This window comes from Colobus angolensis, unplaced genomic scaffold (genome assembly GCF_000951035.1).
Source record: "Colobus angolensis palliatus isolate OR3802 unplaced genomic scaffold, Cang.pa_1.0 Scaffold336, whole genome shotgun sequence".
Classification (NCBI taxonomy): Eukaryota; Metazoa; Chordata; class Mammalia; order Primates; family Cercopithecidae; genus Colobus; species Colobus angolensis.
The window spans coordinates 325,289-342,571 of NW_012116666.1; the positions used below are offsets into that span (position 1 = coordinate 325,289).

The 17,283-nt window shown below is 53.0% G+C and overlaps 1 protein-coding gene across 1 annotated transcript in view; it reads left to right on the forward strand.

The window, feature by feature from the left end:
- NINL (ninein-like) overlaps positions 1-16,787 on the forward strand; it is a 167,231-nt gene extending 150,444 nt beyond the window's left edge. The window contains exons 18-24 of the mRNA XM_011952171.1: positions 825-929; positions 2,896-2,965; positions 8,171-8,329; positions 9,090-9,203; positions 12,177-12,347; positions 13,694-13,807; positions 15,847-16,787. Coding sequence (XP_011807561.1) covers positions 825-929; positions 2,896-2,965; positions 8,171-8,329; positions 9,090-9,203; positions 12,177-12,347; positions 13,694-13,807; positions 15,847-16,038 — 925 coding nt within the window. The 3' untranslated portion in view covers positions 16,039-16,787. The remainder of the gene's footprint in view (positions 1-824; positions 930-2,895; positions 2,966-8,170; positions 8,330-9,089; positions 9,204-12,176; positions 12,348-13,693; positions 13,808-15,846) is intronic.
- Positions 16,788-17,283: the final 496 nt, after the last annotated feature.

Consider the following 17,283-nt stretch of genomic DNA (forward strand, 5'->3'; position numbering starts at 1 on the left):
CTCCTGACCTCATGATCCACCCGTCTCGGCCTCCCAAAGTGCTGGGATTACAGGCTTGAGCCACTGCGCCCGGCCGGCTTTTTTTTCTTAAAGACAGGGTCTCACTGTGTTGCCCAGGAGGGTCTCAAACTCCTGGACTCAAGCAGTCCTCCTGCCTCAGCCTCCCCAGTAGCTGGGATTACAGATGCATGATGCCACACCTGGCTCCCATTAGTGATCTTCATTGGTAAATTGCCATCTTCCTCTGTCAAATCAATAGCATTACCCAAGCAGGGACTCTCTGAGTTGTCAGAGACCAAAGACGGCCCCAGGCAGACTTGGTTCACATAGTGGCTGTCTATCCCTGCCTTTTCCCACTTTGAGATTCACCTAGCAAAGGTTTCCCGTATATCTTGGCCTTCTGATTCCTGTGTTTCTTAGCTCCACGCTGGGTTCACTGCCAGGGATGAGTACCCTGCAGTACCTGAGAACTCACACCCGGCACTGGCACCCAGGACACACGTGTTTGTTTGAGAGGCCACAGATGCAGGAGCAGGTCAGCTATAATCTCAGCATAAGCAAAACCCAAGGTTCTGAGTGCATTTGTGACTTGACAGCGTGGCAGTTTAGAAGCTAAGAGCTTCGTTTTCTGTGGCTTGGCTCACGAGAGATCCAAGACGGTAACACCTGGTACAGGAAGAGGGAAAGGAAGGGTGTCTGGCGCCACCTCCAGGGACGGGGAGATGGGGACGCACAGTTCTCAGGACTCCCTGCTGCAGAGCCAGTCTCCGCGACCGCATGTGGCTTCCCAGGTGCTCACCGGTCTTTTCTCAATTTTTACGCAGACTGGAGTTCCATAGACTTTCCAAGGAAAACACTTTGCTGAAAAACGACCTGGGAAGGGTTCGGCAAGAGCTTGAAGCTGCAGAAAGCACTCACAATGCACAGAGGTAAGGGCCACGGCCCCACCCAGACCTTCTGGGGGTGCGTTTTGCCCTACATAGGGTGACCTTATGCAGTCTCCATATAGACCATGGGAAGTGTTCTCAGATTAGCCCTGCATTCCAGAAAACCCTAAACTGTGAGCCTTGTTAACTTCTGAACGATTCGGCAGATGTGGGAGGCTCTGGGCTCCTTCCTCGTGTGGGCGGCACCTGAACACCCCAGCTCCTTGTTGTGGGAAGTGGGGCAGAGCACCCGCAGCATGGTCGGGACTGCGAGCAGAGCCCCAGCACCAGCACGGGCGCTGCTCACCCCACGGAGGTGCTCCACGTCACACTTAGGGGTTGGGGGAGGCCACACAGTGTCTGTAGGGGTCAGAGGTGCTCCTAGGATCCTCTCCTGATAACAGTTTCAGCTCTGCCTTCCTCGGAGGGTCATTGCTGGTTTATCTGTTTCAGTGAACAAGAGCTTGGGGAGGGGACGTGTGTGGGGAGGGTCAGGAACCTGAGCACTGAGGCAAGAGAGGATGGGATGGGGGCACCAGTGAGAGTCGGGGGACGGGGCAGGGGATGCCCACCAGTGAGAGTCGGGGGACAGGGCAGGGGGCGCCCACCAGTGAGAATCAGTCAGGGGACAGGGTAGGGGGGCGCCCACCAGTGAGAGTCAGTCAGGGAACAGGGCAAGGGGGCACCCACCAGTGAGAGTCGGGAGAGGGCAGGGGGGCGCCCACCAGTGAGAGTCAGTCAGGGGACAGGGCAGGGGGCGCCCACCAGTGAGAGTTAGGACAGGGCAGGGGGACAGGGCAGGGGGCGCCCACCAGAGAGAGTCAGTCAGGGGACAGGGCAGGGGGGCACCCACCAGTGAGAGTCAGTAGAGGACAGGGCAAGGGGGCGCCCGCCAGTGAGAGTCAGGGGACAGGGCAGGGGGGCACCCACCAGTGAGAGTTAGGACAGGGCAGGGGGACAGGGCAGGGGGCACCCACCAGTGAGAGTCAGTAGAGGACAGGGCAAGGGGGCGCCCGCCAGTGAGAGTCAGGGGTTACAGGGCAGGGAGGTCACCAGTGAGAGTCAGTGAAAGCAGGCAGAGAGGCCACCAGTGAGAGCTGGGGGACCGGACGGGGGGCACCCATCAGTGAGAGTCGAGGGACTGAGCAGGGAGGTGCCCATCAGTGAGAGTCAGCGGGATAGAGCAGGGGGCATTCATCAGCGAGAGTCAGGGGACACAGCAGGAGTGTCCCCTCAGTGCAAGCTGGGGAAGGGCTGGGACTGAAGAAGAGAGAATGTGTGTTCTGGGGAGGGTGGCTTCCTGCTGTCACTACTGTAGCCATATCCAAGGATAACTGTTTGGCCTTTTTTTCTCCAAGTACGCATCTCAAGGTGAGCCTAGCTCTCATAGACAGTAATTCTGAAATGACAGAATTGCCGTGGTGATTAAAGTAGAGAGTCCCAAGCAGGTACCCAAGGATTGCCCTTCCATGACAGCACTTCTGAAATCTCAAAGCTTGTTTTCCTTTAGAAACCATTTTTTCTCTGGGTTTCCTGAGTCTGTCAGGACCCCACTGATGGCATGCCTCCGGAGATGCCGGGCTGTTTCAGTCTCTATTCACTCTGCTGAGTGTGAACTGTTACATGTTTTACAAAAGAAATATTCACGTATTTGATTGAGGAATGTCATGCAGGGTTTGTGTTCTTACAATGCTGGCAGTGTAGATTAGTACAGGCTCTCTAGTAATCCGAGAGTTTCACGTTCCTAAAGTCTTCGTGGTTTGGGGCAAACCACGGAGGATGGGATCGTCGTCATCATTAGCAGCGGCAATAGCAGGGACCAAGAGGGGCTGGAGAATGCCAGGGGCAGGTGTGGGCGTCTGTGCTGTGGCTGCAAACCCGCATGCTGCTCTTACCCTGGGTGCTGACCAGGAAAGAAGGCACTGGTTGGTCACAAGTGGTATGACTGTTAATTGTGCTTCTTCAATAGGAAGGAAATTGAGGTTTTAAAGAAAGACAAGGAAAAGGCCTGCTCTGAGATGGAGGTGCTCAACAGACAGGTGATGTATCGATGCCTGGCATGGAGCTCATGCCACCCTTCCTTTTTTTTATTATTTTGAAAGCGTTTTAAACTTACAAAAGGAAGTGGAGAACATTCTTCTAAAAGACTTGAGAGTGAGTTGCTGACCGTCCCCCAGGCGTCATCAAAGTCAGGAACTGAGTGTGGCTGTGAAGACCCCTGCCCCAGTCAGGTCTACTGGTGGTCCCAAGAATGTTCAGAATCATGTGGCATGCAGTAGTTGGGACCACAGGCATCCCCTGCAGGGTCCCTTTGGTGTTTTGATCTAGAAACTGTGAGCAGCTTCTCACAGATACTGGCAGGCAGGCACTGTCTGTGTTGTGAGTGCCTGAGGCTCTGCACTGGCCCGAGGCCCAGCTGCTTGTGGAGATGACCTGCCTGGGGAGCCGCACGCCAGCATGCTGAGCTCATCCTTTGTGTTTTTAGTAGAGATGGGGTCTCACTATGTTGCCAAGGCTGCTCTCAAACTCCTGGCCTCAAGCAGTCCTCCAGCTTCGGCCTCCCAAAGTGCTGGGGTTATAGGTGTCAAAACTGTGCCTGGACACTCCCCAGATTTTGGATTTTTTTTTTTTTTCGAGACTCATTATCACTGTCACCCAGGCTGGAGTACAGTGGTGCGATCTCGGCTCACTGCAACCTCCACCTCCCAGGTTCAAGCAATTCTGCCGCCTCAGCCTCCCGGGTAGCTGGGATTGCAGGCGTGTACCACCAGGCCTGGCTAATGTTTGTATTATTAGTAGAGACAGGGTTTCACCATGTTGGCCAGGCTGGTCTTGAACTCCTGACCTCAAGCTATCCGCCGGCCTCAGCCTCCCAAATTGCTGGGATTACAGGTGTGAGCCAGTGTACCCTGCTTACCCCAAAAATTTTATCATGAAAAAATTTAAACACAGGAAAGTTGAAACAATGTACAGTGATCACCCATATACCAACCTACCACAACGTTAATGCAACTGTTACCGACATTGCCGCGTGCACTTTAGTTCTGTTGATATCTATATATTTCACTTGTACGTGTGTGTGTGTGTGTGTGTGTGTGTGTTCTGAACCATTTGAAGATAAGTTGTAGGCCGGGTGCGGTGCCTCATACCTATAATCCCTGCATGTTGGGAGGCCAAGGTGGGCGGATCACTTGAGCCTAGGAGTTCAAGACCAACCTGGGCAACATGACAAAACTCCATCTCCACAAAAAAAGAGAAAAATCAGCCGCATGTGCTGGCATGTGCCTGTAGTCCCAGCTACTTGGGAGGCTGAGGTGGGAGGATGGCTTGAGCCTGGGAGGTTGAGGCTACAGTGAGCGGAGATCATACCACTGCACTCCAGCCTGAGTGACAGAGTGAGACCCTGTCTCTAATAATAATAATAATAGAAAATAAGTTCCAAATGTCATGATACTCCACTCCTCAATATTTCAACAGGCATCTCTTAAAAGGAAGTGCATCTCCTGCCTTGCCACATTGAAGGAATGCTGTCACACTTAAGAAATTTAGCAGTAGTTACCTCATACCAGTATTCAGACCATATTCTCATTTCTCCAGTTATTAAAAAGTGTTCTGTTGTTCTGTACAGTAAGTTTTCTGACAGTAGGATGCAGCTAGGGGTGCCACATTGTGTGTAACTATGCCTCTGTTCAGCCGTGTTTAGCTATCAGATCAACTTATTGGCATAAACCAGCCACTTGAGCGCATTCATGGCACCTGTGGGTCAGGCATTCAGACAAACAGCGTGGATAGCCGTCCCTACTCTGTGATGCGGGGGCCTCGGCTGGGAAGGCTGGACAGCTGGGGTTACCTAATGGCCCGGGCTAGAGTCATCTGCGGACCCCTTCTGCTCATGTCTGTCTGGGGCCTCTCCTCATGGGGCTGGACCTGGAGGGAGTGTCATGGGGGGTGTCAGGGAGCTAGTGTTCCAGGGCAGCTGGTGGGAGGCACGGCTCCCAAGCCCTCCTCGGAAGTCACTCCACGTTATTCCCACTGAGTCCCTGGAGCTGCGGAGAGGCTTCTCTGATGGGTAAGTGTTCAGGTCACATTGCAGAAGAGGACGTGGGATGGAAGAAGCTGCTGGAGGCTTCTTTGGACAACACATCCCCTGCAGGGTCGCTTTGGTGTTTTGATCTGGAAGACCTGTTTTTCCCCATGACACTGACTTTTGGAAGAGCCCAGGTAGTCGTCCCATGGACCATCCCACATTCTGGATCTGTTCAGTTGTTTTCTGAGAGTGTAGGCTACTCTGGTCGTATGTCACTTGTCTGTCTTGTAAACTGGAAATTAGGCCTAAAGGCTGGAACAGATGCAGAGTGAACATATTTGACACAGATGTCATTTGTTTTAACACACGGCCAGGAGACAACTGCTGACATCTCATGCTGGCTTCTGCAGTGAAAGCCAGATCAGTGCAAGTTCGAAATTAAGAGGTGGCCAGCGTGAACGCCACCAGGAGCAGATAGCACCTCTGCCTCCTGATGCAGCTCCCTGCACAGTATCTGCCCAGGAACTTGTCACCCAAGTCACAAGGAAGCACCAGACAAACCCCAAATGGGAGGGGATGGAACTGTATTTGTCAAAAAATGTCAAAGTTATGAGAGACAGAGGCTGAGGAGACATTGCACATTTGAGGAGGCTGAAACAACAGGACAGGGCCTGACTGATCCTGTGCCCAGAAGGATGCTGCCAGGCTCGTTGACAAAATGAAGTGTGGAGACATGAAAGCCACTGTCCTGAAGCAGTAGCTGCACAGTAGCTGTGTGACAGCTGCTGTCCCCGGGAGGCAGGCAGCTGTGGAGGAGGGAAGACATCATGTGTGCGCCTGTGTGTGTAGGGGGGCAAAGCAGATTGTGGGGGGTGTTGTCGACTAGGAGCCGGGATGGAAGGCAGGTAGGTTTCCGTGGTCATGTTCTAGTCTTGCAACTGTTCAAATCTGAAATTATTTCCAAATGAAGAGTTTTTTGTGTGTTTGTATGTTTTGAGATGGAATCTTGTTCTGTCACTCTGGCTGGAGTGCAGTGGTGTAATGTCAGCTCACTGCAACCTCTGCCTCCCAGGTTCAACTGATTCTCCTGCCTCAACCTCCCAAGTAGTTGGGATTACAGGTATGTGCCACCACGCCCGGCTAATTTTTGTATTTTTAGTGGAGATGGGGTTTCGCCATGTTGGCCAGGCTTGTCTCAAACTCCTGACCTCAAGTGATCCTTCCACTTCGGCCTCCCAAAGCACTGGGATTACAGGCATGAGCCACCACACCCAGCCACCAAATAAAGGGTTTAAATGTTAAAGGTGAATAGAAGAAAATCCACTATTGTGTTTATCTCAAGAACTGAAGGAAGATTCCATTTCTACTCATGAAATCAAGGCTGCCTTTAGAGGGCAAGGTGAATGTGTGTCAGTATTAAAACAATTCTAATTTTCACAATGAAATGTAATAGAACACGTGAGCTCTATGCCAGACGTAACTGCCACGTGCTTATGTTGTGGTGGAAGCTTCTCTTAACCTCAGGCTCGAGGTTCTAGGGAAGGGATGAGGTGAGGTTAATTTGCAAGGAATTGCATGAGAAAAATTTGTGGACTCCCTAATCTTGAGTAAATCCAAATGGAAACAACGTCCCAGTTTTCCTACGTGCCTGTAAAACCTATAAAAGCAAAGGCAGGCCGGGCGCGGTGGCTCAAGCCTGTAATCCCAGCACTTGGGGAGGCCGAGGCGGGCGGATCATGAGGTCAGGAGATCGAGACCATCCTGGCTAACACGGTGAAACCCCGTCTCTACTAAAAAATACAAAAAACTAGCCGGGCGAGGTGGCGGCGCCTGTAGTCCCAGCTACCCGGGAGGCTGAGGCAGGAGAATGGCGTGAACCCGGGAGGCGGAGCTTGCAGTGAGCTGAGATCTGGCCACAGCACTCCAGCCTGGATGACAGAGCGAGACTCTGTCTCAAAAAAAATAAATAAATAAAAAATAAAAAATAAAAAAAAAAAGCAAAGGCAGTGGTTGTTGGCATCACTCTGGGAAGGTGACGTGTACGTGGTCGATTGTGCTGAGAGTGGGTCAGAGGACATCGCTCCGAACCCCCAAGAGCTGCTGCGGTGGGAAAAAACAAGTAAGCAGAAATGTGGTTGCATGAAGATGTTCCCGACAGGTGACTGCAGACAGCAGAGCCTCCGTGGTCCAGACCGCAGGGCCGCTTTCCTGCCACTGTTTCACTGCACGGTGCCCTCACAGGTTCACCCACTGAACGTTTGCTGAAATCCACTATCTATGGGGGGTGCTATTGAGAAAAAGCAAAACATACCATTTGTTGAACTCACGTACCCTGCCAAGAGCTACGCTTGTGTGTTCAGTGACGGAGATCAGAGGAGACTTAAGGGATTCATATACCTCAAGTTTAAATAGGTTGCTTTTTCGTTCAAATTGCCGTATATTTTTAAATATATTAAAATAATCGTGGAGGAAATGAGAAAAACGTGAAAGGTGTTCCAAACAGTGATTTGGATGGTCATGGCATCTACTCCGCTCTGTTGGCCTAGATGTGTGTGTGTTTCTCCTAGGGGCTGGAGCAGGCTTCCTGTCCTTGGCACTGGTGACGTTTGGGGCCAGATATCTGCGTTGTAGGGTGTCGAGTGCCCCCATGCCGTTGGTGCCAGCAGCTTCCTCCATCTCCAGCTGTGATCACCAAAAATACCTAGAGACATTGCCAGAGATTTCCTCAGGAGCAAAGCTGTACCTGGTTGAGAGCAATTACAATGATATGAATTGAGCTGCTGGCTTAAAAGTATTTTAGGGGCAAGGTGGGGCTGGGCTCAGTGGCCCACGCCTGTAATCCCAGCACTTTGGGAGGCTGAGATGGGATGATTCCTTGAGGCTAGGAGTTCAGGACCAGCCTTGGAAACACAGAGGGACCCTGTCTTGACCAAAAAACAAAACTAGGTGGGAGTGGTGATGTGTGCGTGTGGTCCCAGCTACTTGGGCGGCTGAGGTGGGAGGATCGCCTGAGCCTAGGAGGTCACGGCTGCAGTGAACCGTGAATGTGCCACTGCAGTCCAGCTGGGGCAACAGAGTGAGGGCCTGTCTTGAAAAACAAAACAAAGCAAAAAACTACTTAATAAAAATATAGCCAATGATGGGCAAATATATATATATATAAAATAAAAATTAAAAACATTTTTTTCTTATGTGTTTAAAAACGTGTTCCCCCTAGAATCAGAACTACAAGGATCAGTTATCCCAGCTCAATGACAGGGTCCTTCAACTGGGACAGGAGGCTTCTACCCACCAGGCCCAAAGTGAGGAGCATCGCGTGACCATTCAGCTGTTAACACAGAGCCTGGAGGAGATGGCGTGCAGCGGGCAGCAGCAGGTGGGTGGCCTCAGCCGCCGGCAGCTCCATCTGGGCTCTGCTGGAGGCTGGGAGCTGCAGGGTGCGGAGGCGGCTGCAAACAGGTCAGGACAGGCGCCGAGGAGCCTGGAGGGAAGTGAGGGACTTCCCAAGCATGCCTCAGAGAAATAGGTGGACTGTGCTGTGTTGGCAAATCCCAGTATCTAAAGAAAATAGCAGAATAGCTTTACATGCTGCTGACAGAGGAGGGAATTGGTGCAAAATTCCCTGAGGGCAGTTTGGCAAAATATACACTTAGAGGCTGAAGGAAGTCCACATGCCTTGACTTCATGATTCCTATGGGGATGTTCCTGAGAGCCTTGTGGAAGGATGCAGCTGCAGCATTTTCCTTGCTGTGCTGTTTATAATAGCAAAGCAGAAATGAAATCTGCCGAGTCACCAACAGAAGCTGAGGGAATCACTGGATCACAGCATAGCCATTGAAAACCATGTTTTCAAATCACAATTAATGCCCTGGGAAAAGCTCCCGCTGTGGTGAGGAGAAGGCGCTTCCTGCAGTGCGTGGCGCACCCAACACTGTCTCACCAGGGAGATGCGTGTGTGTAGAGGAGGGGCCGGGGATTGACTGCAGGACACAGGGCTGGCCTTGGTTCGTGGGTTCATGGGGATTTAAATTTTGTAATTTTTTTTCTTTTCTGTAATTTTCTGAGGTTTCCGCACGAATTACATACCAGACTCTTCAGATACTTCTTGACTTGTGCAATTGATTTTTTAAAAACAGAGTGACCAAATCCAAAAACTTAAAGTTGAACTTGAATGCCTGAATCAGGAATATCAGAGCCTGCAACTGTCACAGTCAGAGCTGACCCAGACCCTTGAAGAAAGTCAAGGCCAGGTGGGTGTGAGTGGTGGCTGGAGGCACTGCGTCCAGTCCCACCCAGGAGCAGCATCACCACAGTGCCAACGGTGTTGCCAGGCCTCCTCCAGCGCAGAGAAGGTGTTGAGCTGGCCTGGACACAGCTGCCCCGTGCTTACTGGGCCCAGGAAAAAGCTGCTCCCAGTGCAGAGTTGGTTTGACTGTGCGCAAGCCCCGTGAAGAGTGGTGACTCAGTTTACTCCCGAGGGAAGGAGTGCGGTCACCCTGCTGTGGGTGAGCCCTCCACAGAACGGAGGAGCTGGAGGCAAGCCTGGGGACTGTGTCATCAGAACCAAGGCAGCAGGCTCCAGCCCTGAGGGTGGGGTGAAATGGGCACTCATGGACATGCATGACACTGGCCTCTGTACACGCCTCCAGGTGCCACACCTGCTGGCCCTGCAGGGAGAGGCATGGGAGGTGGAGACACGGGAGGCTGGGCTATGGTGGCAGGAGCTCGTGGTCTGGGACAGACAGGTGTGTGCAGGGGCGGCCGAGCAGGGGCCTCAGGGAGGGGAGCCGACTAAGGGGATGCTTGTGGAGGGGTGGCTCAAGGGAGAGGAGAAGAGCAGATGTGTGGCGGCCAAAGGTGCCCAGAGGGCGAGTGCCCAGTGTGGGCACACTTGGAAGCTTGGGGGCTGCAGAGAGGAAAGGGGGCTGTGGGAAAGGGTCTCTCCCCGCCTGCCTGTGAGGCTTGGCTGAGCCTCTGCACCCAGTCCCCCCAGTGCTGGCCCTGGCGCCCTGTGCAGAGGCACCCCCTAGACGTCCTGAGACACAGAGGGGTCAGCTGGGCATGGATCCCAGAGCTTTCTGGGGTGCTGTTGGGGCTTCCATAGGCTCTTGGCCTTGCAGCTACAGTCTATCAGTTTCCCAGAGGTGCTCTGCCTATTTGGGGCACCCTTCTCTACTTTTGAGTCTAAAAGGAACCCTGGAAAATTGCCTGGGCCAGTTCGAGTCCTTTGAGGCTGAGGAGTAAGACCACCTGAAAAGGCCGGCACTTCCTTAGCACCTGGCGCTGGGAGGCACCGCTAGGGCCACGGGAGAGCGTTCCACAGCCCTGGGGCCGTGCCTGCCACCAGCCTCTCAGTCGGGAAGCACCTCACCGAGTCTGTCCTGCAGCCATGTGGTCACCCCTTCTTCCTCACGATTTAGAGGAAGACGCTCCCCCAAAGCAAGTGGCTTCCAGTCAGCATCAGGAAGCTGGGAGCTTCCAGGGTAGCTCAGGACACTCTGGAAAAGGCAGACAGGGCTCCCTAAGAGTGGCCACAAGAGGCTGGGCCTGAAGCTGATGTGGTCACCGTTTCCACGGGGAGGGAAGCCAGGGCAGTCACTGGCATGCCCATGTGTGGCTCAGGAGGAAGGCCCCAGAGGCCAGAGCAGACAGGAGGGATGGGGCCTCATAGAGGAGCTCAGAGAGTGGAGGGTCTCCCAGGGGAGCTCCGAGGGCAAAGGGATGGGGACCCACAGGGCCCTCTCCACGGGAAGGACAGGAAGGGTGGCTGCACTCAGGGTGGGAGATGATGCCCCGTCTGAGGCTCTGCCTCACTCCAGCACCCAGAACACAAATGTCCTTGTTTCCAGTGCTCCCCTGGGGACGTCTTTCCCTGTCCCTGTGACTGTCAAGGTCTGTAGATGTGGCCCGTCCCGCGTTGCTGAGGAAGGAGATGAAGAGCACTGGATGGCTGACTGTTCAGTAGATGTTTACAGGCTGCCCACCATGGGCAGAGAGCCCCCTTGGGCTGGAGCCAGGCCATGCTATGGAGGGGCTTAATTCGTGGGGGTTCGGTCCCAGGATGGCGGTGGGGGGTGGTGCAGTCTGAGGACCTGTAAGCATCAGAGCCGAGGGAGTCAGGGTGCGGGGCCAGAGCCTTCCTGGTTGGGTAGATGTGTTTGACGCCTGGGAGTCCCGCAGGTCTGGGGGACAGCAGCCAGAGTGACCGTCTGAAATGAGCCTTCGGGAGAAGGCTGTGTTTGGTAGAGATGCGATTTAGAACTGGTTCTTCCCTCCTTTTCTGTCTCAAACCATAAGCTGCCCCCCAGGGCCTGGAAAATGTGGGGTGCAGGTGGCGTCTCTCTGGGGTGACCCCCGTCTTGAAGAAGGGTGAGCTTTACAGTGATGGCCTGGCCCCCCAAGACGGGCCCCCAGCTCAGCTGAGTCAGTGCAGGGACCACTGAAGGGAAGCCAGGCCTGGCAGTGCGGGCGCAGGGCGTTGCCTTCCCTCTTCCTCCACCATGCGGTGATGCCAGGCCCGGCCCAAACGTGCCCCCGATGGAGGGTGATTCCCACTCCATCTGTGGGGTCTCAAGTGAGTAAGGGGTGGCGTGGCCAGTTCTTACAGGTGCGAAAGAAATCCCGGTGAAGCCTCCAGTTGGCTGGATGTAAATTGTATTTGGATCTTGCCTCGAGCTGCTTAATTAAAGGGGCTGGCATAGTGGTGCACAGTTTACCGTAACAACTCAGCCCGACTCCAGCAGACGGTGCCGTCCAGGAAACCAGGCGCTGCCAAGGATTCCAGCCCCGGCCCCACCTTCCCTTCAGCAGTCCGTGTTGTCTGGGCAGCCTGTGGCCAGTGTAGCCCTGTTTCAGAGTGTGGGGTCTCCGCTGAAAGGACTGGCGTGGGTCATTGTTTGAAAAGAATCAGGCCCCAGTGAGGTTCGCTGAAAGCTAACACTGGACGCAGCAGAACCTGAGTCTGACGGGAAGTCAGCGTCACCGTTTTGAGGGTGATGGACACGTTTTCTGCACTCTAGCCCTGTGGAAGCGCTGGCTGACAGCAGCCTGCCTGTCTGAACTCCAAAGAAATGGGCTCCTTCTAAATCTTCAGGTGCTGCTGCATCCTCAGGAGTACACGCCCTCCTTGTCCTTGCGGGTGGGGGTGTCCTTGGATGGAGAGGGTGCCCCACTGTGTCACGTCTCAGCAGCCCCACCAGAGCTGTGTCCCCTCCCCCGTGCAGGTGCAAGGAGCTCACCTGAGGCTGAGGCAGGCCCAGGCCCAGCACTCGCAGGAGGTCCGGCAGCTGCAGGAGCAGATGAGCCGGCTGGTGCCCCAGGACCGTGTGGCTGAGCTGCAGCGCCTGCTCAACCTTCAGGGAGAGCAGGCCGGGAGGCGCCTGGATGCACAGCGGGTGAGTGGGGGTGCAGCGAGAGGCGGCTGACGAGATGAGGAGGAGGGTGAGGCGGGCCCAGCGGTCCTCAGTGACTGAGAAGCTGCCCAAGTGTGAATACATGAGTCACGTATGTAGCATGTCAGATGGTGAGGAGGGCTGTAGGGAGAGGGGCAGCATGGTTTTAAATAGGGTGGCCAGACAAGGCCTCACAGGTGGCCCCTGAGGTGGTGAGAACTGAAGGAGGTGAGGGAGCAGCTCCCATGTGGCAGGGAAGCAGCAGAGGCCCTGGGGTAGGGGATACTTGGCATGTTCCAGGGGAGCAGGGACTGGAGGCAGAGAGCAGAGGGTGACAGACCGGGCCCAGCAGGTGCCACGGACCGTGCAGGTGGTGGGCAATGGGAGACAGTGGCTCCGAGCATGGACTGTGGAGGGTGGGATCCCGCCCATCACCTCCCAGCTGAGTGACCTTGGGCAAGTGAACCTCTCTGTGCCTCAGTTTCTCATCAGTCAAGTCCTGCTGGCAGTGGCGTCCACCTCAAGGCTTATCGGGAGGTATCAATGGGTTGGTGCTTTTAGAGCACTTGAAGAGGCCCCGGCACCGCTGTGCCCTGTGCAAGAGTTTAATTCAAAAGGCTGAGGGAATAACTCACGCCTGAAATTCCCAACATAGTTCATAGTTCATCAGGGACGGACTTCAGGAGATCAGGAGCCAGAGGGCAGGGGACCCTTCTGGAAAAGGAATTGGCACACAACTTGAAAAGTGGGTAACATTTGATGTTTGTAAAGTGTAAATTCTAATGAAGAACAACCTTGTAACATCACACAAAGGGGTCAAGCTAAAGTTAAGTGATGCTACATTATTGACAAACAAAGTTAAGGAGAATCATCCTAGAAAAAGACACTAACAGTGAAGGAAGCTCACTTTGGAGTTATTTATGGTTAAAATCTTAGGACCAGTTCTCTGAGGACAGATGAGTCTGCTGATTCTCCCTGAATGACAAAGAGAAAGGAAAGCTGTGCGGTCTGGCCCAGAACATATTTTTGTTTTGTTTTGTTTTGTTTTTTGAGACAGAGTCTGACTCTGTTGCCAGGCTGGAGTGCAGTGGTGTAATCTTGGCTTACTGCAACCTCCGCCTCCTGGGTTCAAGCGAATCCCTGTCTCAGCCTCCCAAGTAGCTGGGATTACAGGTACGCACCACCACATCCGGCTAAATTTTGTATTTTTTTTAGTAGAGATGGGGTTTCACCATGTTTGCCAGGTCAGTCTTGAACTCCTGACCGTAGGTGATCCGCCCGCCTCGGCCTCCCAAAGTGCTGGGATTACAGGCGTGAGCCTGGCCACCTGCAACCTTCTTTCATGGCAGGAAGAACATGAGAAACAGCTGAAAGCCACAGAAGAGCGGGTAGAAGAGGCGGAGATGATTCTGAAGAATATGGAAATGCTCCTCCAAGAGAAAGTGGATGAGCTGAAGGAGCAGGTGAGTGATGGGTGCTGTTGCTTTCGTGCTCGCGTCCTCTTCTGAGCGCTCTCTACTTTTATGGGTGTGCAGGCAGCTAATACGGGAAAAGGCTGCTGTCTTGTCACAGAAGTCCAGGGAACTAAATGCATACCCTACACTGCAGGTGCACATTGCATTTATTTTCCTTTGGGAATGGTTTTAAGATCTGTCCTGTGGGTGTTCACATACACTCAGAAAGGGCTCATCCGTTCATTTGTTCGTGTAGTCATTCAGGCGTCCCCGAGCACCTCTGGTCGAAGCTTTCCTAGGTAGACCCGAGATGAGCAGGGCTGAGCCTACATCCTGGACCTGACCCTCTGGAGACAGAGGTAGAGCATGCATGCCCTCGGGCCATGATGAATGCTCTGAAAATGAGAGAACAGAGGTGGAGGGAGCCGGTGGGGTGGTCAAGGCCACGTTGAAGAGCCAGCATTTGGACAGATGCCCAGTGACCAGCACAGGAAGGTCCAGCTGTGTCCCCAGCAGAGGCCCGGTGGCATTTGGAAGGCTCACTGGGTGGGAGATGGACACGTCTCCTGATGTCTGGGGGACCCCAGGGAGGGTGTATTGCAGGCAGCGCACAGCCATGGAGGAGGTCGCCGTGGCTGGTGTGAGCTGGTAGGGCTCAGGTAGGCAGCACCTGTCCTGTGTGTCCGGAAGCCAAGGTCAGGGGTTGGGGTTTTATCATAATGGCAGTTAGAAGGCATTGGGGGATTTTAAGTAAAAGCATGGCAAGATCTATCTTTTAAAAGAAACCATACTAGGGAAAAAGTCACTTGGGCTGCTATAAGGAGCAAAGACCAACAAGGAGGTGCCATAGCTCGCCTGACCTATGTGGGAACTGACGTGCAGCAGTGCTGTGCCCCGAGGGCTGATGGCACAGGGGCGGTGGACCCACGGGTGCGGGTGGACCCACAGGTGCGGGCGGACCCACGGGCGTGGGGCGCACACAGAAGCGGCCTGGCCGCGGGCCACATTCAGTGGTTAGGAGATGTTAAGAGAACGTGCAAACCTGGAGACGTGTTCTTGCTCCATCGTGATCCAGTATGGTTCGGTCTATGTGAGGGACCCCGAGCTCAGCCCAAACTAGACAAGGCGTTTGCGGAAGGTGCCCAGTCCCTCCCTGGGGCCACCGTCCTTGCCCAGCTCCCTCCCCTGCTGGTGCCCCAGTCCCTCTCATCCTTTCTCCCTGGCACACACCCACAGTCCTCAGTTGCCTGTCTGGCCAGTAACACCTGACTTCTGGTTAAATCCTGTGGCTCCTGCACACCTGCCCTGGCCCTGAGCCCAGGCCACAGCTCGGGGCCTCAGTACTGCCTGTCCTGTGGCTGCTTCCTCCCCTGCTTCCCCTGGCTCACGGCCCTGCTGACATCACAGCCAGTAGAGCACACGCAGATGAACCTATTCCACACTCTGACCATCCCAGGGCCTTTTGAGGACTGTCCATTTTGGCCTGAAGTCCTTGTTTCATGGCACAAAGCTGCCTCAAGTTTTCTCCACCACATAGCCCAGCAGATTCTCAATTTCTTCTCATGCCAGGGTAACACAACTTATCATTATAATGTAGTATTTGTGTCAGTTTTTTTTTTTTTCTTTTTTTTTTTTGGAGATGGGAGTCTCGCTCTGTTGCCCAGGCTAGAGTGCAGTGGCGCGATCTCTGCTCACTGCAAGCTCTGCCTCCTGGGTTCACACCATTCTCCTGCCTCAGCCTCCCCAGTAGCTGAGACTACAGGTGCCCGCCACCACGCCCGGCTAATTTTTTTTGTATTTTTTAGTAGAGACGGGGTTTCACTATGTTAGCCAGGATGGTCTCTATCTCCTGACCTTGGGATCCACCCACCTCGGCCTCCCAAAGTGCTGGGATTAGAGGCATGAGCCCCCACCTCTGGCCTTGGGTCAGATTTCTAAGAGCCCAAAACTATGGTTTGCATAAATGTGGGAGGATAAAAGAGAGCAGGCTGATCTATAGCGTTTCTCCACCGGCCTCATGCAAAGTATTGGCTTCCTCCCCTCTCTAGTTTGAAAAGAACACGAAGTCCGACCTGCTGCTGAAGGAGCTGTATGTGGAGAATGCCCACCTGGTAAGAGCACTTCAGGCCACCGAGGAGAAGCAGCGAGACGCCGAGAAACAAAGCCGCATCTTGGAAGAAAAAGTTCGCGCTCTCAACAAACTCGTCAGTAGGATTGCCCCTGCAGCCCTCTCTGTGTAAAGACGGATTGTTTTCCAGGATTCATTCGAAAGCACATCTTTTAAATTAAGCCACTGTGATGCCTTAGTTTTCTGTGGGTCATGAGCCATGAGTCCTGGGACATCTGAGGATCGGGATTCTTTGTTCACCCCCCAGACAGTTAATGCCCTGCCCTGGGCAAGGTCGGGGTCGGCGGCTGGGGGAATATGCATGTTGCAAAAGCCTGCGTTTTTATTAGCGGTCCTGAGTAATTTTCCTTGGCAAAATTCCCAGTTTTGCCACTTGTTGGAGGCAGATTCTGGGAGCTGTCAGCAAGGAGCAGCTAAGTGAGTAGTTAAGGACAGCACTTTCCATGTGCTACTTCTGATCCGGCTGTCAGATTGAAATGTAAAATCAGGGCTCTGTACAGTTTTGCCATTTCACTGTTCTGCTTTGAGCTTAGGTTATTAGAACTCTTGGTGGAGGGTGCGTACACACATTCCAGAAAGGCTTCACTCACTGGGAACGTCAACCCAGTGAGAAAAGAGGGGAAGCCCCTTCTCCAGGGACCTTATCTGTGGACTCAGGGATGATGGTGTTTATTGCAAATGCACAATCTTTTTCCCATTGAAATGTCATCACACTGGAAATTGTACTGTATGTAAAAAAAAAAAAAGTATAGTTTTATATTTGAAATATATACAAATTATGGCCATATGGCTAACTGGAATGTACTGCTGTAATATAAAAAGTCACTGTATTTGCAATAAATTCTTTTCTATTAAAATTGACTTCTAACTTTCTTAATTTTTTAAACTATAAAATATTTCAAACATACAGGAAAATAGTTATATAAGAAACACCCATGTGTCCATCAACATATGTAGTAAGAATAATACCCTGCCACAGCACTGTGGAGGGCCGGAGCCTATTCTGTTCTCAGCGTCCGCCCTCTTCCTGGGGCATCCGCCATCCCAAAGCTGGCATGTCTTCTCCTTTCTGCAGGAGAAAAATGTCACACTGTGGAAAGATAACAAAGCCTGGAACAGATGGAAAGTTCGTTTCTCTGGAAGATTTGGCAACATGACGTTGACTGGTTCTTCAGAGTTTACTGATAAATGTAATTAGTCCTAATAAAAATACAGATGTTCCATGCCCCAATCAACCCCAGAATTGGACAAGGCATTCTAAAGTTTTTGCATATAAACTAAATAAGCAAACAAAATAATTAGGAAAACTCCGAAGAAAGAAGAGCAATGAGGCCGGGCGCGGTGGCTCAAGCCTGTA